We start from the raw sequence: 27,206 nt of genomic DNA, 5'->3' as shown, positions 1-27,206 counted from the left end.
TCAGTACCAATGTGGACACAAGAACAAATGGATATAAACTGGCCATCAGGAAGTTTAGACTTGTAATTAGACGAAGGTTTCTAATCATCAGAGGAGTGAAGTTCTGGAATAGCCTTCCAAGGGGAGCAATGGAGGCAAAAGATATCTGGCTTCAAGACTAAGCTTGATAAGTTTATGGAGGGGATGGTATGGGATAGCCTAATTTTGGCAATTAATTGATCTTTGACTATTAGTGGTAAATATTATTATGGCCTGTGATGGGACACTAGATAGGGTGGGATCTGAGTTACTACAGAGAATTCTTTTCTGGGTGTCTGGCTGGTGAGTCTTGCCCACATGCTCAGGGTTTAGCTGATCACCATATTTGGGGTCGGGAAGGAATTTTCCTCCAGGGCAGATTGGCAGAGGCCTTGGGGTTTTTCACCTTCCTCTGCAGCGTGGGGCACAGGTCACTTGTTGGAAGAGTCTCTGCACCTTGAAGTCTTTAAACCACAAGTTGAAGACTTCAGTAGCTCAGACATAGGTCAGGGGTTTGTTACAGTAGTGGGTGGGTGAGATTCTGTGGCCTGTGTTGTGCAGGAGGTCAGACTAGAAGATCATAATGGTCCCTTCTGACCTTAAAGTCTATGAGTCTATGGCGCTCCCTGGAAGCGGCAACATGTCCCTCCCTCCCGCAGCTCCTCACTCTGTGCACTCCACCTGCCACAAGCACTGGTTCCATAGCTCCCATTGGCTGGGAACCGTGGCCAGTGGAAGCTGCGGGGGCGGTGCCTGCAGGCACAGGCTGCACGCCGAGCTAGGAGCTGAGGTAGGGTGGGACGTGTTGCTGCTTCCAGGGAGCCCCACAAGGTAAGTGCCGCCCAGAGCCCTCACCTCCTCCTGAGCCCCAAACCCCCAGCCCTGAGCCCCCCCCCACACCCAGTCTCCTGCTGCTGCTGGGGGGCGGTGGCCTGAGACTGCCCCGGGCCAACCACACCAGCCACTGCAGAAGTCACGGAGGTCCTGGAAATTCACTGAATCCGTGACTTCTGTGACCTCCGTGACAAACTTGCGGCCTTACCCATAACACTGGTCTACAATTTTTGAGAAGTCGTCTGCTTCAGAGATAAAATGTGCTATTTATTATGTATTTTGATGTGCTAAATTCAAATATGACAATTAAAACAACTGATTGGCTACTGTTTCTAAGATATTTAAGTTTTTACATTTTATGTCTATGTATATTGTGTAGATAGTAGAGTTTTAATCATAAATTGTAAACCTAGGTCTTTTCATGTGTTTATGGTTGCTTTACATGATAATATTTCACCTGTCCTGTTTATGTAACACTTTAAAAATCAGCAAAAGGGTTATATAAATAAAATTTATTATGAAACAAAAGGCAAAAAACTATTATGTACATAGTTTAGTCCTATTCAGTGTCTACTCGGCGCTTCTTGGCTTGTCTCTTGTATTCATTAAATGGAGCATCTCTTGTCACTGTCCAGCAATAGTCTGCAAGCATTGATGGGCTCCATTTGCCCTGATAGCGTTTCTCCATTGTTGCAATGTCCTGGTGAAATCGCTCGCCGTGCTCGTCGCTCACTGCTCCGCAGTTCGGTGGAAAAAATTTTAGATGAGAGTGCAAAAAAATGTATCTTTAGTGACATGTTGCAACCAAGGCTTTTGTATGCCTTGAAGAGGTTTTCCACCAACAACCTGTAGTTGTCTGCCTTGTTGTTTCCGAGAAAATTTATTGCAACTAGCTGGAAGGTTTTCCATGCCGTCTTTTCCTTGCCACGCAGTGCATGGTCAAATGCACCATCTCGAAGAAGTTCACGAATCTGAGGACCAACAAAGACACCTTCCTTTATCTTAGCTTCACTTAACCTTGGAAATTTTCCACGGAGGTACTTGAAAGCTGCTTGTGTTTTGTCAATGGCCTTGACAAAGTTCTTCATCAGACCCAGCTTGATGTGTAAGGGTGGTAACAAAATCTTCCTTGATTCAACAAGTGGTGGATGCTGAACACTTTTCCTCCCAGGCTCTAATGACTGTCGGAGTGGCCAATCTTTCTTGATGTAGTGGGAATCTCTTGCACGACTATCCCATTTGCAGAGAAAACAGCAGTACTTTGTGTATCCAGTCTGCAGACCAAGCAAGAGAGACCAACCTTCAAATCGCCACAAAGCTGCCACTGATGTTGGTCATAGTTTATGCACCTCAAAAGTTGTTTCATGTTGTCATAGGTTTCCTTCATATGGACTGCATGACCAACTGGAATTGATGGCAAAACATTGCCATTATGCAGTAAAACAGCTTTAAGACTCGTCTTCGATGAATCAATGAACAGTCTCCACTCATCTGGATCGTGAACGATGTTGAGGGCTGCCATCACACCATTGATGTTGTTGCAGGCTACAAGATCACCTTCCATGAAGAAGAATGGGACAAGATCCTTTTGACGGTCACGGAACATGGAAACCCTAACATCACCTGCCAGGAGATTCCACTGCTGTAGTCTGGAGCCCAACAGCTCTGCCTTACTCTTGGGTAGTTCCAAATCCCTGACAAGGTCATTCAGTTCACCTTGTGTTATGAGGTGTGGTTCAGAGGAGGAGGATGGGAGAAAATGTGGGTCCTGTGACATTGATGGTTCAGGACCAGAAGTTTCATCCTCTTCCTCGTCTGACTCAAGTGAGAATGATTCTGGTGCATCAGGAACCGGCAGTCCTTCTCCGTGGGGTACTGGGCGTATAGCTGATGGAATGTTTGGATAATGCACAGTCCACTTTTTCTTCTTTTTGACACACCTTTCCCAACTGGAGGCACCATGCAGAAGTAACAATTGCTGGTATGATCTGTTGGCTCTCTCCAAATCATTGGCACTGCAAAAGGCATAATTTCCTTTTCCTGTTCAACCACTGGCAAAGATTTGTTGCACAAGTGTTGCAGCATATGTGTGGGGCCCACCTCTTGTCCTGATCTCCAATTTTGCAGCCAAAATAAAGATGATAGGCTTTCTTAACCATAGTGGTTATACTGCGCTTTTGTGATGCAAAAGTCACTTCACCACAAACATAGCAGAAGTTATCTGCACTGTTCACACAAGTACGAGGCATCTCTGCTCACTTTGGCTAAACAGAAATGTGTCCCTTTGCAAAATCAAACACTGACAAATAAGAGAGCACGACACTGTATGATTTCTAGAGCTGATATAGGGCAATTTGTTCAGCAGAGTGATGTAAGCTTCGTTATGATTGCATCATCCATGACTTCTAGGAATAACATGATGCAATTCATATCATGTATGATGCAATACCAGCTTCAGATTGCATCATTCATTGTTTTGCCTAAAAAGCAAGTACTGTCCACAGTTTACTCTCTTTTCCAAATCATTTATGAATATGTTGAACAGTACTGGTCCCAGTACAGATCCTTAGGGGACACCACTATTTATCTCTCTCACTTCTAAAAACTGACTATTAATTCCTACCCTTTGTTTCCTTTGAACCAGTTACTGATCCATGAGACGATCTTCCCTTTTATCCCATGCTGCTTACTTTGCTGAAGAGCCTTTGGTGGGGGATCTTGTCAAAAGCTTTCTGAAAGTCCAAGTACACTATATCCGCTGGATCACCTTTGTCCATATGTTTGTTGACCCTCTCAAAGAATTCTGATAGATTGGTGAGGCATGATTTCCCTTTACAAAAGCTATGTTCAGTCTTCCCCAACAAATTGTGTTTGTGTCTGATAATTCTGTTTTGTACTTTAGTTTCAACCATATTCCCTTGTATTGAAGTTAGGCTTATCAGCCTGTGATTGCCAGGATCGTTTTTGGAAACTTTTTAAAAAATTGATGTCACATTGCTCTTCAGGCATCTGGTACAGAAATGATAGGTTACATACCACAGTTATGCTCCAATACTTCTGTTAGTCTTAAAGGTGCCACAGGCCCCTCTGTTGCTTTTTACAGATTCAGACTAACACGGCTACTCCTCTGATACTTGATACCACAGTTAGTAGTTCTGCAATTTTATATTTGAAAGACCAAAATCTTGGGGAGACAGAAGGCCTAATCTTTGCTAGAATTTCAGCTAGTGTTCAGTTAGTGTAATTTCAGGGGTGTTCACTGAGGTACCGGAAGTGTTGAGAGAAGGTAGACTGCCTTTTGGTTTAGATAGCTTTAGTATAGCCTCTGCTCAAGAAGTCATAGGTTGATATTAATCTGGCCAATTATTGCCAGTATCCCATCTTCCCTTAGAGTAAGTATATGGATATGGTTATAGTGAGAGAACTCTCACAGTATCTAGATGCCTTTGATCTCTGACTCTTGTCAGTCTGTGTGTAAATCTGGCTTTGGCATAGAGAATGCCTTGACTGGATTGGTTGATGGATGGAAATCAGGTATTCAGGCTGGTATTTTTAGATCTGTCATTTGATGCCATTGATCATGAATTGATGTTGATGGGGTACCTTCCAGCAGCCTTATTCTTTTCTCTAGGAGAAATCACAGTGGGTAGTTGTGGGTGATTGCTCCTCTTCCTAAAGGGCTCTTGTGTGATGGATGCCTCAGTATGCTATCCTGGCACCCTTCCTGTTTCAACGTGTATATAGAATTTAAGAGGATTAGTACACAGGCTCAGGGTATTGTGTTCTCAGTACAGTAATGACACCCAACAGTATGTGTTTATCTCATCCAACTTGGCGATGATGTGGTTTAGTATCTCAGCCAACAAGCAGTTGAGATTGGAGCATAGATCAGAGTGAGCTGATTGAAACTCTACCCATACAAGACTGATGTGATGATGGTGGAGGTAATGGAACTAGAGAGTGCTTCCATCATTGGCCATCAGAGTTTGCAACTTTGTGGGGTGATGTTAGCCTCTCAGCTGCTTTAGATGATCCTATTAGAGCAGTAACCTGTCTACTTTTTATTATCTGCAGCTGGCAAAATGGTTGTGACCTTTTCTTTCAGATGCTGACCTTACCACTGTTGTCAATGCCTTTGTCACTTCAAGATTAGATTACTGTAATGTGCTCTATTTGGGACTTCACTTTATTAAGCAGGGCACATAACAGTGCTCTGGGATCTGCCTGGCTTCCTGTTGCTCATGATCTGTAAAGACTTTAATGGCCTGGAACCTGCCTGCCTGAGAAATTGCCTATTCCCCTGCAACGTACTGCCCCAACTGCAGTCACTGGAGGCACTCAAATTATAACCCTCTACTTATAAAAGAAAGGGTGTTGCCAGCAGGGCATTCTCTATGAAGGCCCTGGGACTTTGAAACATGCTCCCCATCCAAAATAGATTTGATGACCACATGGGCACTCTGAAAAAGCCAATTGCCTGATAGGGCTTGAGGGGAAGAATAAGGGTGGGTGTTCCTTAGTATGATTTGGGTAAGGGGCTTTTCTGGAATTTTTCTTTTTTAGTGTCTGTTGCTGAAGTAAATTATCTCTATGATTATTTTAAGGCTACTGGCTGGCAGAATTTATTTGTATACTAGTACTGTAAGTACTCAGATTTTTATATGTGCATTCTTCATGTCAAATATAAATAAAGATCTGATAAGGGAATTGTCTGTTTTTGTGACCCGAGACAGTGCTACAGTATTGCAGAAGAATGGGCATTGTCTATCCTATAAAAGTAACTTTCTAGGCAGGATATTTGTATGGTGGCTATATTTTCTATGTTTTTTTTCCTTTGGTTAAAACTACTATAATGGGTTCTCTCAAGCAGTGAAAAGCTGACATTAATTTGTCAATTCCTGATATTTTTATTATGTGAACTTGGCTGATGATTCACGGTGCATATTAATCTTGAATTTTTTAGCTGAGCGAAAGCCAAATTTGAGTCTGCCCTACCTTTTATGGAATGCATGATCATTACAGTAGCTTTTGTACTTAAATGTACACTTTATTTCTTACTAAATTACTTTTTTTTTTTTTAATTCAAAAGCCTGTACCTATTTTAGTGTATTTTAAATGGTCTGGAAATAGAGGAAAGTATTACTGTTCCATCTCTCCTACAACTGGGAACGGCAAACATTTTGATAAATGGAAGCGAAGATTGTTTAGCTTCATTTTTCATATGATCTCCTGAAATGGTATTTTGTGTTTTCCAGCTGCAGTTTCTCAGTGTATCTCAACAGCAGCAGTACACTGGGGGCTGATTGCCCTTTCTTCAGCAGCTGAACACTACTATAATAAACCTCTGTTAAATCAGAGGAGTAGTCCTTTTTTACACAGATACAAATACACCTCTACCCCGATATAACATTGTCCTTGGGAGCCAAAAAAATCTTACTGCGTTATAGGTGAAACCGTGTTATATCGAACGTGCTTTGATCTGCTGGAGTGCGCAGCCCTGCCTCTCCCCCTCCCCCCCCCCGGCCGAGCGCTGCTTTACCGCGTTATATCCGAATTCATGTTATATCGGGGTAGAGGTGTATGTAGGCCCTTACACATAAAGTGAAGACTTAAAAGTTTGGATTTTGAATTGCTATAAGATAAGAGGTAGTATACTTAAATGTTATGAAAGTTGTCATGGATGCTACTAACCTGTGTTCTGTGACCTGCACTGGCTGCCTGTTAGTTTCAGGATTGATTTTTAAGTTGTTGGTTTTGATTTAGAAAAGACTGGGACCTACCTATCAAAGAATCCACCTCTCTCTCTCCATGACATTACTGCCACAGTTGTGATCAGCAGAGGCATGTGAGCTGAAGACTTTTCATCAGTGATCTGGAAGTAAATCTGAAATCACTGCTGATAAAATTTGCAGATGACATGATTGTCGGTAAATAACAATGATGAGGACAAGGGAGTCATACAGAACAATCTGGATCCCTTGGTAAGCTAAGCCCATTCAGACAAAATGCACTTTAATACAGCCAAATGCAAAGCTCGACAGCTAGGAACAAAGCCATACCTACAGAATGGGGTAGGAGACTGTATCCTGCAAAACGGTGACACTGAAAAGGATTTAGGGGTCAGAATGGACAAGCAGTTCAACATGAGCTCCTAGTGTGGTGGGTGATGCAAAAAGAGCTAATCCGAGCCTTGGATGTATAAGCAGTGTTGTAGAAGTGGGGAGGTGATTTTACCTCTGTATATGGCCTTGGTGAAACTGGTATACGGTTCTGTTGTCCAGATTTTAAAAGAAATGTTGACAAATTGGAGAGGGTGCAGAGAATAGCCACAAAAATTATTCAAGAGCTATGGAAAGTGCTTTACAGTGAGAGGTTTAAAGAGCTCAATCTGTTTAGTTTATCAAACAGAAGATCGAGAGGTGACTTAATTATAGTGTACAAGTACCATCACAGATAGAAAAATCAGGTGCTAGAAGTACTTTAATCTAGTGGAGAATGGCTGCAGGCTGAAGCCGGACAAATTCAAATTTTAACAGTGAGAATGACAAACCATAGGAACCAACTACCAGGAAGTGGTGGATTCTCCATCTTCTGTTGTAATCAAATCAAGATAGGATCTCTTTCTGGAAGATGTGCTTTAGCCAGCTACAAGTTATGCTTTAGTCAAACACAAGTTATTAGATTCAATACAGGGGTAACTGGGTAAAATCAATAGTCTGTGATACACAGGTCAGATTAGATCAGCGTTTCTCAAATGCAGCCACTGTGGCTGCATGCAGCCACCAGGGGCTTTTCTTGTGGCCACAGCATACTGGGCTGTGATTTGGGTGGGGGATAGGAGGAGGAGAGGCAAAGCACCAGCTCTTCCCCTGGGGCTGCCCAGGGGTTTGTCCCTACCCCCTTCCAGAGCAACAAACAGTGTAGGAGCAAGCAACCAGTGTGAGTTCCCCACCTTCCCAGGGACAGTGTGTCTCGGGCTTCAGACTTCCGCCCTGGGATGGTGGGTGGCAGGCTCTGTCCCCCAGCCACAGGGCTTTGGGCTCCATCCCTGGACTCACCCCCCACCATCACCTTGACCCCCGGTGCTTCCTCCAGACCCCCATTGCCACTGGCCTCCCTGCCTCCTTATTCACCTCCTCATCCAGGGTTTAATTTGTCTTCCAGTATACCAGGGCTCAGTAAGTCTGCTGTTAAAAGTGATATTAACAAATATACAAATATCACTTTTCACAATAGCAGACTTACTAACTAGCAATCTAAATAAATAAATAAATATGCAGAGCACCTTATTTTTGTTTCTATTCTGTTTAGGTCCAGTAAAGAATAGAGACAACTGTACATTATTTTTATTATTGAGTCTGCAAAAAAAACCAAAAACCTTCCATAAATAAATTACAATGATCTGGACGTGTATATGTGCATAGTTTATTTGTTTTTCCTAAAGTTCCTTAAGTATTTTAGGAAAAATTCTCAGAGCTCCAACCAGCAAGAGTTGGTGGCCGCACTCTAAGGCCATCAAAAAATATGTTGTGAGAACCCCTGGATTAGATGATCTAATGGTCCCTTCTGACCTTAAACTCTATCAGTCATAGTAGGCAGTTGGCAGAGTGTTCTCCATTAGGATCCTGGGTTTTACCTGTCCAGGTCGTAACAGCCCAAATTTGTCACTTTTCAGGGCATGCTGGAAGGTCTGCCTTTTCTTCCCAGTTCATGAGGAAATGGAAGATACAGCTGGGTGTGGGACTCTGGGGATTGTGTGTGAGGTTGATTGATTGATTTCAGTTATACTTATGTTGTCAATCTTATTTGAGTTGATCTGGTGGAATTGACAGGTCTCTTTGTTTTAGTGTATTTTTTAAATATTGTCAAGGGCACTCAGAGCACTGGATTGGGTGATCTTTTATTTTATTCTGTATAAATCTAAATAATTAACTTCTAAGTAGTTATACATTATCAAAAGAAATAGACTGTAAGCAATAGTGATTCTAAAAACTAGTAAAATGTGCTCCATTGTATCTTCCAGATTCTTCCTCATGGAATACTAAATCATCTTTTACCATGTTCTGTCTCATCTTACTCAAATACTATTCAGCACATTTCAAGAATTAGTTTTTAAATACTTTTTTTTTTTTTCCCTTCTTGTTTTACAGCTTTCATTGTTAATGGTGCGAGTGAAGGCTTTAACAGCAGAGTATAATCAGTGGCAGAAACGAAGTCCTGAGAGTAAGGATTTTTATTAATATTTTTATAGACTTCGTTTAAACCAAAGTTTATATGATTATCTTGGATTTACAACACATCGTTCATCCAAGCACTTGAGTGTGCATATGTAGAATATTTATATTGCATGCATCATCACACCTAGGTACCTTGCAGAAATCAAAATGAACTACAGTACTGCCTACAATAGTGTCCTTCCACTTTTGTCTCTGTGCTTTCTTCCTTGTAGCACCGACATCTGAGTTAGCACCTGTTGAAATGATTGAGGCAGTTCACAACTTAGAACTACTGCTTCTCTCTCTTAAGGCTATGTCTACACTACCACTTATGTCAGCAAAATTTGTCTCTCTCATGGGGTGTGAAAAAACACACCTCCTAAGCGACATAATTTTCACTGGAATAAGTGGTCGTTGCACAGCACAATGTCAGTGGGAGAGCTTTCTCCCGTCAGCATAAAGCAGCTACATGAGAAATCTTACAGTGGCGCAGCTGCATCAGTACAGCTGTGTCGTTGTAAGCTCTCTAGTGTAAACATAGCCTAACACTCCCTTTCATTAGAATGGGATTTGTCGGTGTTCAGCACTCCTAAAAATCAGGCCACCAAAGAGATGAATAATATTCCAGGAGGTTAACAATAAGCCTCTATAGCAATTTCTGAAGGGCCTCCATCAAGAATTCTGGCCCTTAGTTATAGAAATTACAGGAGCATTCTGGCAGAAAACTCCTGTTGGTGTTGAGGGTTTTATAGGTAACCAATACCTTGAAATGCATCCAGTGTTGGATTCAGAAGCAGTGCAAAACATTTATTATATGTGTGGTGTGTTCATGTTGGCCTGCTCCAGTCAAGAGGTGGACTGTCATAGTGTCTACTAGCTGAAATTTTCAAGATAACTTTGAGGGTAACTCAATTACAGTGCATTACGATATCCTTTTTGGATTTAGAGGTCACAGACACCAGGCCAAAAAAAGATAAGAAACACTTTGGGCCATTACAGCATTCTGGGAATCCAAGAGCAGTTACTGATCCAGTAATTCCGTAACATTTGCAGATCCCCTGAGATAAAGGGTATGCATCCTTCCTGTGTTCTTAGCAGTCATTATCAGACAAAACATGCATAGCCCTATCAATTCTTCAAGATTTCAACTTCTACCGACCAGCTTCAGCACCATTTGGTCTGAATTGAATTGTAGTTAACTTGAGTTTACCCAAGACCCTAATTTGGGCAGGCATTGGAAAAGCAAGATCCAACAGAATCTATTTGACAAGAAGACACAAAACTGAATATCCGCTGATAGCCCAAAATGTTGTCTTATTCTCCACAATGGAAGATTGGCTCTGGGTAGAACAGATGAATTCTTAATCAGCAAAGATCCTTTTTCCATACAAACTTATTTTAGAACTTGTCTACATGAAGAAATTTAACGGCATGATTATACTGGTATAGCTCTCCTCGTGCATGCTCCGCGTGCACACGCGGAATAAGAGTGCTTTTTCTATCATAGAATATCAGGGTTGGAAGGGATCTCAGGAGGTCATCTAGTCCAACCCCCTGCTCAAAGCAGGACTAATCCCCAGACAGATTTTTGCCCCAGATCCCTAAATGGCCCTCTCAAGGATTGAACTCACAACCCTAGGTTTAGCAGGCCAATGCTCAAACCACTGAGCTATTCTAGTTTAGCTTATGTTGCTTCCAAAGTGATTGGATCACAATGCAAACTGTGTATCGTGGCTTTCAACAGTTTATAACTCAGCAATACAGATTGTAATAGGCACCTCTCCTCCTCTGCTAAATTTCAGGTACCTATGGTGTACCTTGGAAGTGTTAGTTCTTCAAAGGAAGAAGGAAAAAAAATTATAATGGGAAGTACTAGGCAACCTTAATTTAGGTGGTGTTACTGCTCCTTATGTAATATCAACTGAATAAATATTAAATAGAATGTTTTTTTTAAACTTTCCACAAGACACCATAGCTTTGATTTTGTATTATTGTGCTGGGTATGAGTCCTAGTCATGGAACAAGACCTCATTGTGCTAGGTACTGTACAAACACACAACAAAAGTACAGTCTCTACCCCAAAGAGCTTACAGCTAAATAAATATAAGACAAAGCAACAGATGGATACAGACAGATGAAGGAGTACAAGAAATCAATGAGACTACATTGGTGGTAGGCAGTGGTCACAGTATACCAGCAACCTAACCATCTCTTCCTAAACATATAAGGAGAAAAAAAGTAGTATATAGGATGATAAAAATTTCCATAATGGGAAAGCATCAGTAGTTTGTGTGGTCTGAGAACCTGTCTCTAGCAGTGGTCAGTTCCAAATTCTTCAGACAAAGGATAGACCAAAATTAGACCAATTGTACCAAATTGTGTAATGCTATTCCCTATGGGGGAATATTTCTTCTTGGCCACTGCTGATGATCATCCTTGTAACATAGGGATTGCAAGCACTTCTAATTTTTATTCTAGCTAAGATAACTGCTGATGTTTTTGTTACTATAAATATTTAATCATTTTTAAAACCTTAAGCTATTTGTGTTACAAAAATAGATTCTTGTGGCATTAAATAGTTTTAGCATTATATTTGAGTATTAGTTGGCTCATAATGTTCTAATTTATTTGCACCTGGTTAGATTTCTTATTACATATGTTAATTTTATAGTACAGAAATTTTGTGATTATAATGTATCAATAACCTTAAGAGACAAAGTGGGTGAGGTAATATTACTTCAGCTACAACTATATTCCATACAACATATAAATAACTTATCTTTTTGCAGTCTAGGCTTTCCCTTGTTACTTATAATTCTCTCTTTTGAGCCACTTCGTTGGAGAATGGGAGGTGGGGGTTAACTTTAAGAGATGTCATAAGATTATGGCCATTATATGTAAATAAAGAACTGCCATGCTTTCATTGTTCTGTGTCCATCTGGAATTTTCTCAGTGTACCTATTCCTCACTGTGAGAGAGAAGATGCTTCGTTAGTAGAAAATGCTGTCTGAATGATGCTAAATATGGGATAGGAATATTAGTCAAGTTGCCACAACTCAATATTAGAGCCTGAATGTCAGGCTGTCTTGTACCCTGCTGTATATTTTTAGCAATAACCAGTACAATTACTATAATTGAGAGTCTGTCAGCATTTCCATTATAAACCTTGCTTTTGGGGGTTATAACTTGGCAGTTACAAATTTCATTGGGCAAAATCTTGGCACACAGGCTTGAATCCACAATGCAAATTTTTATTTTTCCAAGACTTTTTAGTCTCTTGTTCTTTCTGGGTTTCTGATATTCTATATATAGCTCTAGAGATGCTTAATCAGCTGAATTATAACTTTTTAACAAGCAGTTGGCACTTAAAATAGATTTGAATTTTTCTCTTTTCAAAATAAGAATTAACCACATTTTAAAGTTTATAAAACATATGTGGTCTATGTATAGTACCTTTTTTGTGTGCATAGTATCAATATTGTGCCAGACTCCTATCACTTGAATTGGAGTTTCCATACAAAGGCTTGCATAGTAATGATTCCTTGCATTGCTAACATCTGGTAGTATTTTGCATTGCAATCATGCTACACATTGGCATGCTATTCCATTTGTGACCTCCAGGCTTGATTTTTTTTTGTATATTTTGTATGTAGGAATAAAACCACACACCAGGAAAAGGCTCCAACTGGTAGAAGATGCATCAGCATATATGCCTAGTGACTAAAATTGCCTTTAGCACATCACCCCAGTGCTCCATGCTATGCACTGGCTCACCATTGAATACAGAACAATTCAAAGTCTCTATCCTGATATTCAGAGTCCTTCATGGGATTGGCCCTAGCTACTAAAGAGATTCCCTCTCCTACAACCACGACCTCCACAGGTCATAGCGCAGGAGGCAGAATTTACTGCATGTGGACTATTGAATTCTCTTCTGCAGGAGATTGTTACTTCTATTTTTAAATACTTGATGGGCACTCAGATATTACAATTAAAGGAGGCATATAAGTACTTAGGTAGAAATGCTTAAAGTTGAAGGAAGCGGTAGGAAACAATTGATTTTTGAATGGACTGAAGTGGATAATTCAAGATAGAAAGGATTTCTGATCATCACAAAGTGTAGAAAATTGGTTTCTTTGGATTCTTCATATCAAATGTCATTGACTGGAACTTGGCCTATTGAAAGGAAAGAGCAGAACTCTAACTAAATTAATTCTGCATTTAAGACATTTTCAAGTCATTGTCATCACGAAATATAGCCATGATGATGATTAAAGTCACTGTACAGGGCCTCCAGTAGCTCTTTAACATCAGCTTAGTTCAGGGGTGCTCTACTCAACTTTTGTGTATATATATGATTTTACTTCTGTCTCACATGCTCGTAATTCTTTATCTGACACTTTTTTAAATCACACTTTAATTGAACACACTTTGGGTGCAGAAATCTTCCTTGTTTCAGTATCAGCTCATACTCTGATCACTGCTGAAATCACTACTTCACAGTTTGTTCAATATTCATGGAGGTTTAACCAAACTTTTATTTAAAAATCTTTTAAAATAGATATATTTTTGCAAATGTATCAAGCGCACTGTGTATTTTGGAAGACATCTAATGCTTCTATATGAGGGGCTATAATTTCTTTCCCCTTTAGTAAAAAGAAAGCTTTATCACGGGAATTGCTTATGTTAGGATGAGATATTATGGATCTCCAAATTTTGACATACAAATATGCTTCTGGTGCTATAACAATTTGAAGCTGCTATGGTAGCTTTAATTTCTCCCATTACATAAAAAGTTGCAAATGCATGCTTTAGTGTCTCAAAATCCATGTTTTTATTCATATATAAGCAAAGCAGGGAGGATGATGGCACACCTAATCAACTCTTCAAATCTCCTGAAGGGGATTGCAAGATCTATCAAACAAACCTGGAAGCTCTGAATTAATGAAATCTGAGATGATCTCTTGCATTTGAACCTTTTAAAAAAGAATCTCTCTTTCTGTGACAACAATCAGCTCTCTCCATAATTTAATCCATTTTTTTAAATGATGTCCAATTACCTCTTCTTTCTGTTGAACAACTGGAGTTTTTGAGTGAAGGGTGACTTTGTTAGTGTAAACATAACCTAAAACACTAAGTTCAGATGGTTTTGAGAGAAGTATTATAAATGACTCCAGAATATGTTGATTGATCCCTTGTGGAAGATTTTTTTTTTTTTTTTAACAAAGGGGAGGGTCTTCTCATGTTCTTCTAATTACCTCAGTTTCTCTTATTCTTAAAAAAGACTTAAGACCCTGAGAAAGGTGCCTTGTATCAAACAATCTTCTTACATAGATTTAAAATGTTTTGCAAAAACTTTGGCTTGTAGCCTAGAGGAAGTTCTGTCATACCTATCGATCAGACAAGTTTTATTAAAATTGGAATTTAGTTTGTGATATTTGTAGAGTAATGTGTGCAGTTTGTACCATGGGGGAAATTGATATTAAAACAATATTTTCCTCAGTGCAGATTAGACATTTGATAGGGCCATTTTTTTGAGATTTGACTTCATCCCTATGATAATGCAAATGGTATGTCTTCCTCAAAAGTCAGACGTGCTTATTTTGCTAAATTTATTAATATTTGTTTATATTAAAAAAAAAATCAGGGAAAACAATCTGTTTTATTTTTCAGTAATTTCCACCAATCCAGATGTTCTGGTAGCATTAGGAAAGGAAGAGGTAAGTGTCTTAGTTCATTACTTGTAAAAAACTTACTTGTAAGACGTTACTTCCAAGTTTCTTTTCATATGATTGGCTAGCCATAAGAAATTGTGTGCCTATTTGAGCACTATTAATTTTTTAATTTGCTTTTTCCTGAAGCTTGTTGTAAGTACTGAATATTTTTAGTTGTAGTGAAAATGATCTTTTTACCAGAATTTATTATATCGTGTCTTTTATGTTTAAGATATGATTTTAAAAAAATGTGCTGTGCAGAAGAGGCAGTACTCTGAGTTCTGTAGGAATAATATATGCAAATATCTATTTGAGTTCTTCCAGACTGGGGGAGAAAGGACAAATAAAGAATGTGTTAGTGGTAGCATTTCAATATATTGGTTGGACATTGGTATGTAACATTAGCTGGGAATATTCTTGTGGCTATAACATTGAAATGAATAGTTATACTTTGGCTAACACATAAAGACACATTTAGATTATATGGGTTTTGTTTAAAAATAACTTTTGCTTCACCTACCTTTTTGGTTTGGCTACCTCCCAGCAACTTTCCTCTGCCTTGTATCAGTCAGGCCAGGGAACCAAACTACCAATACAAATGCTCTTTTAACAAAAAGATTGGCTATGTATTTTCCTTTGAGTGAATATCCTCTCCAATACATGTTTGGTTTGACATTCCATTTTGTGGTTAGTTTAGCTGAGGGATACTGCATTTCTCATAAATCCTGTGTATATAAAACCCTTCTGCTCCTGGGGAATATTTTCTATATTTCATTTGTATTTGTTGTGAGCCAAATTTAAATTTTATTTTATAATTACATAATAAAGGGACTGTGATGGGGTGTATAGACCCCACACTGATGAGGAAGGTGCTAGACAGGGTATGGGGGCAGGGCTAGATGGGAGGCCTTTAAAAGGAAGGCAGCTGCAGTCAGCTGAGATGAAGGAGCAGGATTGCTGAAAAGGAGACTGCTGGGATTACTCCTGGAGCCTGTCCCTACAGGGAGTGAAGTCCCGCAAAGGGTAAGGGCCTAGCTAAGAAGTAAGGAACTAGGGCCGTGCCAGAACCTCCCAGTGCAAGTAACTGGGCGCAATCAGGTTCTCCCACCATCTGGGAGACAAACCTCAGGGAACTCCTACACAGGGACACAAAATCATCTAAAGATAGTGTGTAGTGGACAGCCCCAAACTTATTAAGGGAGCCACATCAATCTCAAAAGGACAGAGAGCATCTCAGTGTTAGTCTTAGTAAGCCATGCATCAACTAAGGACCCAGTCCAATGAGGTGTTGGATACTGCCCACTCCTATGTGGAGTGGATGGCACGGAGTCTCTGACAGAGTCAAGCTCTAAATTTCTTTACTGAGAAATAGTCTGAAGTGAATCAGAATGCAGTGTCTTATTACTTGTACAATTTCCCTATCCAAGATATGAATACCTCATTCATCGTCAGTTTGATTAGTAAGAGTAATCACCCATTCTTTGAGATGTTCTCACTTTGGAGTGCCGTAATTGTTGTTCTGCCAACTATTAGTTTTTCAGTATACTATTATGTGAGATGTGGGTTGTTACTGATTTGTCTGTCAAGATAATTTTGGTTCCCGTCACTGTGGTATCTGAGTGATACCACAACAGCACTATCAGGTTTTGTTTTACATAGCACTAATAGAGTTGCATTTCTCCATAATATACACTTCAATTTCCAATTTTGTAGTTGCAGAAAGTAGACCATGATCTTGAAATGGTGCTGTCTACAGTTCAGTCAAAGAATAAAAAGCTGAAGGAAGACATGAAAAGGTATAAAGTGAATTGAGCTTATGAATGTCATACAATTTTGTTAGAAAATCAAGTGAGAATCATTGTTTTGGTAGGTCTGAAAACGTCTAATTATCCATTGTTCCCTCTCTCATTTTTTTTTCTCACTTTTATGTTTAAAGAGAACAGCAGTGGCTGGATGAGCAGCAGCAATTGGTAGATGCTCTTGATGTAACACATGAAGAAATGAAAAATCAAGTGGTACAATTTTCTGAAAAAAGGTATTTGTGGTGCTTTTTTCCAGCAAAAAAAGTGAAAGGATTGAATATTAGTATGACAATTAAAATAGATTTTAAAAATCTAATATTAATGTTTGATATCTTTGGTAAAGATCAAATAATCAAGTAATAAAATACATTTGAAATCTAGGTTGCAAATATGCTACAGGCTGCACTTGCACTTTGTGATATTTGGGTTATTAATGCCATTACTGTAGCAACAGTACCTTTTTATTGAATTACATGTCACATCAGTTAAACTTTATTTTTACATTGGGTTTTTAGAACGTTACAAGAACTGAAAAGTAAAATGCTGAAAATAAGGGCATATAAGGAAGAGCTCTTGAGTGCTCTGGGGGAGTTCCTAGAAGAACATTTTCCTCTCCCGGAAGAAGATGAAAGTGCTAAAAAGAAGAAAAAAGTATGATTTCTTTAAAATTATCAAATTTGAAAGGGTTTTATTAATTTTTCTTTAACTTGGTTTTATATAATTTTAAAGTCACAATGCTGGAAAGGTGGAAACAGTATTTAAGTCATACATGTAGTTTTGGTACCATTGTACGAGGCACTGGTGAGACCTCATCTGGAATACTGTGTGCAATTCTGGTCTCCCACATTTAAGAAAGATTAATTCAAACTGGAGCATGTGCAGAGAAGGGCTACTAGAATGATCAGAGGAATGGAAAATCTACCTTATGAGAGGAGACTCAAAGAGCTTGGCTTGTTTAGCCTAACCAAACGAAGGCTGAAGGGGAGATATGATTGCTCTCTATAAATACATCAGAGTGATAAATACCAGAGAGGGAGAGGAGGTATTTAAGTTAAGTGCCAATGTTGACACAAGAGCAGATGGCTATAAACTGACCATCAACAAATTTAGACTTGAAATTAGATGAAGATTTCTAACCATCAGAGGAGTGAAGTTCTGGAACAACCTTTCAAGGGGAGCAATGGGGGCAAAAAAATTAAGTGGCTTCAAGAATGAGCTTGATAAGTTCATGGAGTGGATGGTATGATGAGACTGCCTGCAGTGGTATAGAGCTGATCTGTGACTACTAGTAGCAAATATCCTCAATGGCTGTTGATGGGATACTGGATGAGGAGAACTCTGAGTTACTATAGAGAATTCTTTCCCAGTTACCTAGCTGTTGGGTCATGCTGAAATGCTCAGGGTCCAACTGACTGCCATATTTGTGGTCGTGAAGGAATTTTCTCCTTGGTCAGATTGGCAGAGACCCTGGGGGATTTTTGCCTTCCTCTGCAGCACAGGTCACTGGTCACTTGCAGGTTTAAACTAGTGTAAATGGTGGATTCTCTGTAACTTGAAGTCTTTAAATCATGATTTGAGGACTTCAGTAACTCAGCCAGAGGTTATGGGTCTATTACAGGAGTGGGTGGGTGAAGTTCTGTGGCCTATAATGTGCAGGAGGTCAGACTAGATGATCATGATGGTCCCTTCTGACCTTAATGTCCGAGTCACTTCCTACAACTGTTCTTGTTGTCTAAGTGATACCTTTCAAAGTTTAATTATATCATAGAGGGCTGGTATGGGGGCTTAGTGAAACAAGTTCTAAATTAGTCTACCCTGCTCCCATCTGGATAGTTTCATATTTTTCTTCAAAGGCAAATTTTAATTCTTCAGCAATATTGTTGGCACAAAAGTGTTACAGAGAATAGTTTAGAATATTAATCTCAACTTCCTACTCAGGGAAACTGAGCTAAAAGTCATCTTTAAACTTCAGGGAAAATAGGCAGTCAGGGAGCATTTTAAATAATAAAATTAAAGTCCATAGTAAAATCAAATACTTTATCATTAATGTTTAAAAGAATAGCTACAAAAACTAAAAAACTAGTAAGGTTCTCAGTTGGGCTCTTGAGGACACTTGGGCCTTGTCTGTTCAGCATCAGATTCCCAGAACCAGTATAGGGAATGGTTGAACTGCTCCTGAACTGAAAAAGAGAGACAGCTGCTTTCAGCCATGTTATAGCTGTAACCTTAATTTAATAGTAATTCACATACTTTGTCCTTGTCTGCATTAGTAGTTAAACCATTTTCCACACTGCTTCAAAGGGACCCATTATTGACAACCATTGTCAGCAGCTGGTTCGTTTCATAGGCCCCAATCTGGCAAACTCTTAAGCATATGCTTAACTTTAAGCATGAGTAATCCCATTGATCTCAAAGAGGCCTCTTGCATGCCTAATGCAGAGCTGCCAACTCTCCCTAATTTTTAATAATTCTCCCGATTTTTAAATGTGATTACAAAATTATCAAATCAGATATAAATCTACGAATTTTGCAAATATATCGAAAAATTAGGAAGATTATGTATGTGTTGCATGTCATTCACCACTTGGGTCTGATGAACACAGTGCTGCATCTGCAGGGGTGTTCTTCTCCACTGCCAGCACCCCTGTGCAAGCATGCCTGCAGCCTAGCCGTACACATGTCAAGTGCCACCATTGTGTCAGTCGGGCTGGGAGAGGCTTGCAGGGTAGCTCCTCAGTTGCATGGGTGAGCTCTCCTGGCAGGAGCCCAAAAAGTGGCTGCTGCGTAACCAACCGCCACAGGGAGCACGGAGCTCAGCTGAGAGCACAAGCAGCATGTGGCAGGGATGACATGCTGGTATCCCTGCAACTTCTCCCTCAGCATGACTGCCAGTACCTGGTCTGGATGGGCACCTCTGGGTATGTGACATTACAAGCAGTTGCCTGCAGCACCAGTAAGTAACCACCACCCATCAAGCACTGCCTACATCTGGTATTGGTGCCTCGTCTCCATGAGCCAGCTGACACTGGGCAGCTACTCCTCTTTTACCCCCAACCCCACCAAACAGCCCCCTTCATCCCTATCTCTTATCCCTCAACTCCACCCTAACAAGTCCCTTTCCCAGCTTTCTGAAACCCACCTAATCCTTCTTTCAGCCCAGCCAGCAACTCCACTTCAGCATCCAGTGTCCCACCGTCCCCTAGGGGCAGGATGACTCCCTCACAGCATACCATGAGAGAAATTTCTGAGGGCATTCCTGTCCCTGTGGCACATGCAAAGACTGCAGAGTGAGGATCATTCTGATAGGAGGCAAGCTGTGACCATTTTGAATGGGTTGGCACACTGCAACCAAGCAAGCCACAGGCTGCGTGTTGCATTCTAACTGCTCTGTGTGCCCCTGCTGGCACACTCCAGGTATCTAGAGCACAGTAATATAGTCCAGCAGGGTCTATGGGAGCAGTTGGAGTGCAACACACATCCTGTGGCTTGTGCGGTGAATCCAGCACCCCAAACCCCACTGACAAAATGAGCCAAATATGGTAAAATAAATATGGAATGGTTTTAGAAATGCTTGCAAAGGACCGAGAATATAGCCAATATCGTGGTCAGACCTCTGATCATGGCTGTTGATGTTACTAAATGTTACTTCAGCTTGTACCGCTGTTATTACTCTAACATTCATAGAAATGGACCTAAAATGCACTACAAGCTTTCATGGTCCTACCTGAGACACCCTATCTGTATTTGGCTTTGCAAATTTGGCACTTGAGACCGCTTCAAGCAACCTCCTTAATTTTTTTCATAAACATCCATGAAAGTCTAAGTGCAAGGTTAGCATCTCTGCTAATGTTGAAGCATATGATTCAAGATTGGGGTCTTAATATGGGCAGGCATGAGAATTAAATTGAAAATGCAGGATAACTCTCCAGTCTCAAAAGAAAGATGCACCCTTTTGGTCACACACAGCAGTCTGAAAGTTCACGTTACAAGAAATATTTTATATGTCAATTGTACTTGTGGGAAGGAAAAAGTATACTTTTTTCCATGTGGTGATGGCTATCTTGCTTAAAAGTGATGTACTTTATGATGCTGGTTAAATTTGTCACACTACAGAATCGGAACCTAATTTAAGAAACTGTAAACATTTAACACCATTGGTCTACCAAAAATAAAGTCAAATCTTCTTTTTTTTTTTTTTTTTAATTTTGCAAGTATAAAAACTTCTTTAAAAGTAATGTTTGAGCTAACATCCTTAGGACTTAAAAGTAGCAAACCAATAATTTCTCTTTGTACAATTGTTTAAAATGTCTCCCATGCTGATACTCCATATGCCAATTCTAGCCTTAAGGCAAATCTTGAATCCAGTGCCCAGCCCAAGAAGTGAGATGCTGGGCAGGGGAGCAGGAAGAAAAAAATCACCCAAGGCTGCAGAGTGTCTTTAGAACCACTCCATGGAGGCTGCTGCAGCCCATAGGCTAATATAGTCTCCACATCCCCTTCTCCCATAGTGCAAGGAGAACCCATGGAGGAGGGCTCTGTAGCACAACGGGATGTGTGTGCACCCCTTTGTGGCCCTTACCAAACATGCTCTCTGGTGCAGCTGAGCCTCAGAAGTGATGCTGTCAGGGGACCCTCCACAGTCATGGAGGAAGGAGGTAGGATTTGGCCTTATGTCAATTTTTATAAGTTCTTCCTCCACTCCAAAGTTGGAGTTTATCATAAATCCTGACCATCCTTTAACTTGTAAGACTCATGAACTGGCTCTGTGTTACAAATGAAGACAACAGAGAGTCTTGTGGCACCTTTAAGACTAACAGATGTATTGGAGCATAAGCTTTCGTGGGTGAATACCCACTTCGTCAGACGCACGTATTCACCCACGAAAGCTTATGCTCCAAAACATCTGTTAGTCTTAAAAGTGCCACAAGCAGGGCCGGCTCCAGGGTTTTGGCCGCCCCAAGCAGCCAAAACCAAAAAAAAAAAAAAAACCGCGATCGCGATCTAAAAAAAGCCGCGATCGCGATCTGCGGCGGCAATTCGGTGGGAGGTCCTTCACTCCCAGGCGGAGTGAGGGACCGTCTGCCGAATTGCCACCGAATACCTGGAACTGCCGCCCCTGTCCGGAACGGCCGCCCCAAGCACCTGCTTGAGAAGCTGGTGCCTGGAGCCGGCCCTGGCCACAAGACTCTCTGTTGCTTTTTACAGATCCAGACTAACATGGCTACCCCTCTGATAAATGAAGACAATTTCAAATGATAACATTAAACATTAAAAAAGGAAAACATTTAAAGAAAATCCTATGGCAAAACTGAATTTTGTTTCTTGAACATAGTAAATGTATTTGGGTAACCTCTAGAGGCTTAAACCAAAAAATATTAAATTGCAATATAAATTAAGAGTAAACATTAAGGCACTATGGACTGAACTCTTAAAACAAGATTACAATGTTTTTGCAGTAATCACATGTTTACATCTCTTTGCCCAGAACTTTAGAAAATTTACTTAAAGGCATTGATCTTGTGATTTTTCTTACCAATCTTAGACACAGAATGAGTACTTTATACTCCCATTCATGTTTTTTAATAAGATGTTTGAATTAATAAAATGTGAATCCCATTCTTGACAGATGTAACATTTAATATCTTCTTTTCAACTTAGTTTAAGAGAAACATTCATTTATGTTTAGAGTTTACATTGAATTTGTTGCTGAATATAGGATTAAAATATGTAACTTGTAATATGACGACTCAACACTTTTAAATTTCAAAAAATCAGTTTATTTATTACTCTGAATTATTTGCATTGAAATTTTTCTTTGTCAGTTAAGATTCTTTTCTGACTGTGTTAGAATTTGAACATCTTTTTTGCTGCTTTTGTAGAGTCCAGCTGAAGAACCAACTGTACAACTGGTAACGTTACATGAAATTTTAGAGGTAAAATGGTTTTGTGTGTGATGTCATTTTTTTTGTTTCTTACAATGCTCAAAACCGGCAATGGTATATAAGCAAAATGAATGATGGTGTGTGATAATATAATTAAAATAACTAAGATAATAGAAACAGTGTTCAAAAAAATCTTACTGGGTTCCTCTTTTAATCCCTGGGGCACCCAAAGTAACTTTCTGGTACTAAGCTCTTTAAAAATGTAAGCATAATTTAGCAAACTGATCCTACAATTTGAATTGGAAAATTATAGGCTTTTAAACTTCTAATTTTAAGATACAAAGTCAAACTTAAGTCATTTTTATATTCACTACTTTTTAAGTCAGGTTTTATAACTCTTAACTTAATGGTTCACATTAGAAAATAATATTAAAATGGTTTGGTTAAAAAAAAAAACCTGAACTAAAATGTTTAACTTTTATATTTTGTACTATTTGCATGTACACGGTTCTGAAATATAATGCAGCAACAAGTCAATTAATTTCTAATATATTCATATTGCTGGGTTATTTGATTTGATCTATAGGAATTGATAGGTCTGTTTTTAGTATATATATATTTTTTAATTGCCAAGCAGGCTCCTATTGTTGAATGGACACGCCTATTATAATTTGTAAAAACCCAAATAAATTATGAATTTGCAAGACATAAATCTGATAGAGCTAAAAAGGTCGTTTGGATGACAGCACCTTCTCTATCCTAAACCTAGTATTTGGGAATACAGGTTTTTTTTATAGGGGTCTGTGTGAGCGAGACCGCCATGAAGAACAGCAGTTGTTCTGAGGGAAGGCCTGCAGAATTATAACATTCTGGTGTTTAGATGCTAAAATCCGGTCACTATGACATTGTTATGCTTTACTTGAAAGTGCAGACTGTGAGTTTTTGTACTTATGTCATTAACTTCAACTTCATGTTACATGCCTCAAGTATCTCAGCATGCCTTTTAGTGCCAAATTAGGTAGGGCTTGAAAGCAAATCAGAAATTTAAAGTAGCCAAATGAGTTAAGTCCTGTGGAAATATAATTTCAAAAAACTTATACCTTAAAATTACTCTTCATATTCCCTTAACTAATTTTAAACACCTGCAAAGTACTAAAAGACCCAGATGTCTGATTTCTGTTTGAAAGAATAAACTAGTCCCAGAAATTCAGACTTGTTTTTAATTTTAATTATCGTAGCCTAAACTTTAAGTGTCACTGATCTTTGTTTTATGTTTTTGTTGAGCCATTTAGTGCTAGTTTCAGTGCCTGTTAAATTTCAAAACTGTTGTCTTAGAGAATAGTTTCTTAGAGACAAATGCAAAGCGAGGCACATTTTGCTTTTGTGATCACAAATTTAGGGTTTATTGTTTGTGTAAATCTAAGCTATTCCTATTCAGAACTGGGACCAAATAATGTATCCATTCCCATCCATGTTTCCACAATTCATCCATGTTTACTTTACCTTTTAAAATTATCAGTGTATTGATTTTCATTTATGTGGCCCTATAAAGCGTCTTTGAGTAGATGCAGCCATGTATTTCACTTAGGTGTGTGCGCGCCCAGTGCACCAGAGAGGGAGAAACTTGCCTACCAGTACCCATAGAGAGGTGCGCTCACATCTTGTGGCCATAGCACCTCCCTGGCTTCACAAGGCGGCGCCGCCCCAATCCTCCCTTAGTCCCTTCTTATCCTCCATGGCTAGAGTCAGAGCTCTGTGTGGTCTTAACCTCACAACCTCTCAATTAGTTTAGTTTTTCCCTTGCAGTATATAATTAGTAGTACCATAGTGTTAGTTATGTTAGTGTTACAAATGGACTCAAGTGACTCAGGACCTTCTCCTGAAACAGCAACTGCTGGAGTAGGCCATGCGGCCTGCTTCGTTACTGAAGCCCTCATCAAGTCGGAGATTGCCCTTGGGTTCCAAGAGTGCTGCCGTTTCACGTTCCGGAGCAGGTGCCTCTGCAAAGAAACAGAGGAGCTGTTCCCTGTCTACTCTGCCAAGGAGAAGGTTGCATAAGACCAATCAAAACTACTCCAGGTCTCAGGTGATTCTTCCACTTCCCAGGAAAAGCAGGAACTAGCACAAAGTTGGTGCCAGTGTATAGGATGGCACAGATACCTCTAACTCTTCCCCGGTATCGAGTAGGGAGGTTAGAATAGAAACACTGTACTGTTGACTCTTGTTCTGGCCACCAAGCATCTGTTGAGTCCAGTACCGATGAGGGAGATACTGGCATTGACTGTTTTCACATCAGCAGCGTACCAGGCAGCAACAGATCTCCTCTGCCCTTTGGTCCCAACCTCTCCTTTGGCCCAGGAGTTTGCCATGTCTGCGTCATCTATAGCCCCATCGATTGAACAAGCTGTTGAACCCTTGGGTCTGTCAGCACTGCACCCCAATGTTCCCTTTCAACAGGTTATGGAAGCAGGTCCAATGCCAGGATTGGTACAGGGGACCTTGGTACTAGGAATCTCCTCAGCACCACTGCAGTTGGCACCACGGCGGCTTTCACTGCTCAATGTTGGTACTGTCGGACACTCGGGTATCACTGCTGATCAGGATTGACACCAATTCTGGCACCAGCATGCTCGGTACCAACGGTACTGCTTCCATTGGCAGCGCTGCTTCCTGCCTCGTTCTGGGGATGGACGAGTCCGATCAGTTACTTGCTCCCTCTAGTTTTTCTCTGTCCTCATCCCTGGGATCCTGAGGCTCCTCAGCATCTGAGTCAGGGTTGTCATCCTCTCACTCTCCATCACCTCACCAGCCTCAGGGGGAATTGATGGATTGGTACACGTCTCGTGGTCAGGACAGAGGCTGACTACCAATTCCTTATCCATGCTAGTGGTCTCCATGGAATCTGTGGGATACTCCTTTATTGGTGAGGTCCTACACTTTGTCTTGCTTGAAGGCAAGATCTCCAGCCAGGGCTTTGGCAGTGACTATTGATCTGCCACAGGCCCAGGTATCTGTAGTCCTCCCTGTGGAGCCTCCAGAGTCATCCTGCCACGGTCTATCAGCCCTGGAACAGAATCTGGTTTTGGATCAGTTAAGGACCTCCTCTTCGTCTTTGGATGATTCTGTGCGGCCTGTCTCATTCTCCTCTTCCATACCAGAGAATTTTGATGCATAGCAAGACCTTTTGTGGTTTGTAGTTGCTTCCGTCGGTTTTCAAGTGGAGTTCTTGCAAGAGAACGCACACAAATAGTGGATATCCTGTTGCCATCTGCCCCTGGGAGAGTCGCCATACTTATCAATTATGGGCTTCTTGAACTGGCTAAGGCACTCTGGAGCATGCCAGCTTTGGTATTGCCTGCGGCTAAGTACATAGAAAAGCTCCATTTCATTCCCGTATGGGAATTTGAGGTGTTTTATTCTCATCCGGTCCCAAATTCCCTAGTTGCAACTGCGGTGAACCACAGCGCCTGACAGGGCAGGTTTATGTCCATCCCCAAGGATAGGGACTCTAAATGATTGGCCCTCATAGACAGGAAGATTTACACCTTCTCTTCTTTAGAGATGAAAATTGCTAACCAGCAAGCCTTGTTGTCCAAGTACGATTTTGTTCACTGGACAGCTGTGTCAAAGTGACGCAGACTCCAAGGACATCTTAACTAGACCTCGCAGACACCTCGGCTAGGGTGATGGCCTCTGCGGTCACCAAGAGGAGGGCAAAACTGACAAGATGCTGCAGTCCTTCAGTCCTTGGGGATGTACATGCCGGCAGTGTAAGGGCACCAATATGGCATTCAACAGCAGCATTGTCTACAGCATACATTTGGCCAGCCTGTTCCTCCTCCTTGGCAATGGGACTACCCCAGAAAGAGGGATAGATCCCACAGCAGAAAGCAGTTGGGCTCTGAGTTCATCCAGTCCACACGCCCTCCCAGTACCCATTTTGATTCCTTGTTTCAGAGCACTGTTTCAGTCGTTGCTTCCCCTCTCCTCATCCTCCCCAGTTTGGGGACAGGCTGGCCTGCTTTCCTAAGCACCATCAGATCAGGTTATGCCATCCAGTTCCTCTCCACACCTCCACTTCAGGGACCCCTCTCATGAGATACTGCTCCTCAAACAGGTCTGCTCTCTGCTGGTTTTGGGAGCAGTGGAGGAGGTTCTGCAGGAACATCAGGTCATGGCTTCTACTCCCAGTACTTCCTGATACCCAAAACCAAGGGAGGTGTAAGACCCACCCTTGACCTTCACAACCTCAACAAATATATCAGGTACATGAGTTCCTAATGGCCACTCTATTGACCATTCTCCCTACATTGTCTCAGAATGACTGGTTTGCTTCTTTGGACCTTCAGGATGCCTACTTTCATGTGCGGATTTTGCCAAGCCACAGAAAGTTCTTTCTATTTGTCATGGTGGAACGCCATTTTCAGTATGCAATACTTCCATTTGGCCTCTCTTCTCCTTCCCCCTCGGGACTTTACCAAATGCATGGCCGTTGTTACGGTGTATCTCAAGAGGAAGGGATGACTGGTTATGAGGGATGGATCCAAAGAGGAAGTTCGTGCTCATGTCAGCACCACATGGCGCTTGCTCGACCATCTGGGTCTTATCCTCAACACGGGGAAGTTAATCATGGTTCTCACTCAAAACATTAAGTTCGCTGGGGCTCTGCTAGATTCCATGATGTTGAAAGTGTTTCTGCTGACCTACTTTTTTCAGACAGTTCACCATCTTTGCATCAGT

The 27,206-nt window shown here is 40.7% G+C and overlaps 1 protein-coding gene across 1 annotated transcript in view; it reads left to right on the top strand.

The window, feature by feature from the left end:
* The window catches only part of CENPK (centromere protein K), a 49,525-nt gene that overhangs the window by 17,026 nt on the left and 5,293 nt on the right, over window positions 1-27,206 (top strand). The window contains exons 5-11 of the mRNA XM_026649113.1: window positions 406-448; window positions 9,003-9,075; window positions 14,742-14,788; window positions 16,496-16,578; window positions 16,719-16,817; window positions 17,100-17,235; window positions 22,464-22,517. Of these exons, the coding sequence (XP_026504898.1) occupies window positions 406-448; window positions 9,003-9,075; window positions 14,742-14,788; window positions 16,496-16,578; window positions 16,719-16,817; window positions 17,100-17,235; window positions 22,464-22,517 (535 nt within the window). The remainder of the gene's footprint in view (window positions 1-405; window positions 449-9,002; window positions 9,076-14,741; window positions 14,789-16,495; window positions 16,579-16,718; window positions 16,818-17,099; window positions 17,236-22,463; window positions 22,518-27,206) is intronic.

The sequence above is a fragment of the Terrapene carolina genome, unplaced genomic scaffold (genome assembly GCF_002925995.2).
Source record: "Terrapene carolina triunguis isolate 2854851 unplaced genomic scaffold, T_m_triunguis-2.0 Scaffold69, whole genome shotgun sequence".
Taxonomy (NCBI): domain Eukaryota; kingdom Metazoa; phylum Chordata; order Testudines; family Emydidae; genus Terrapene; species Terrapene triunguis.
Note: the sequence above shows the minus strand (reverse complement) of the source record. Positions and strands in the feature narration are given on the sequence as shown.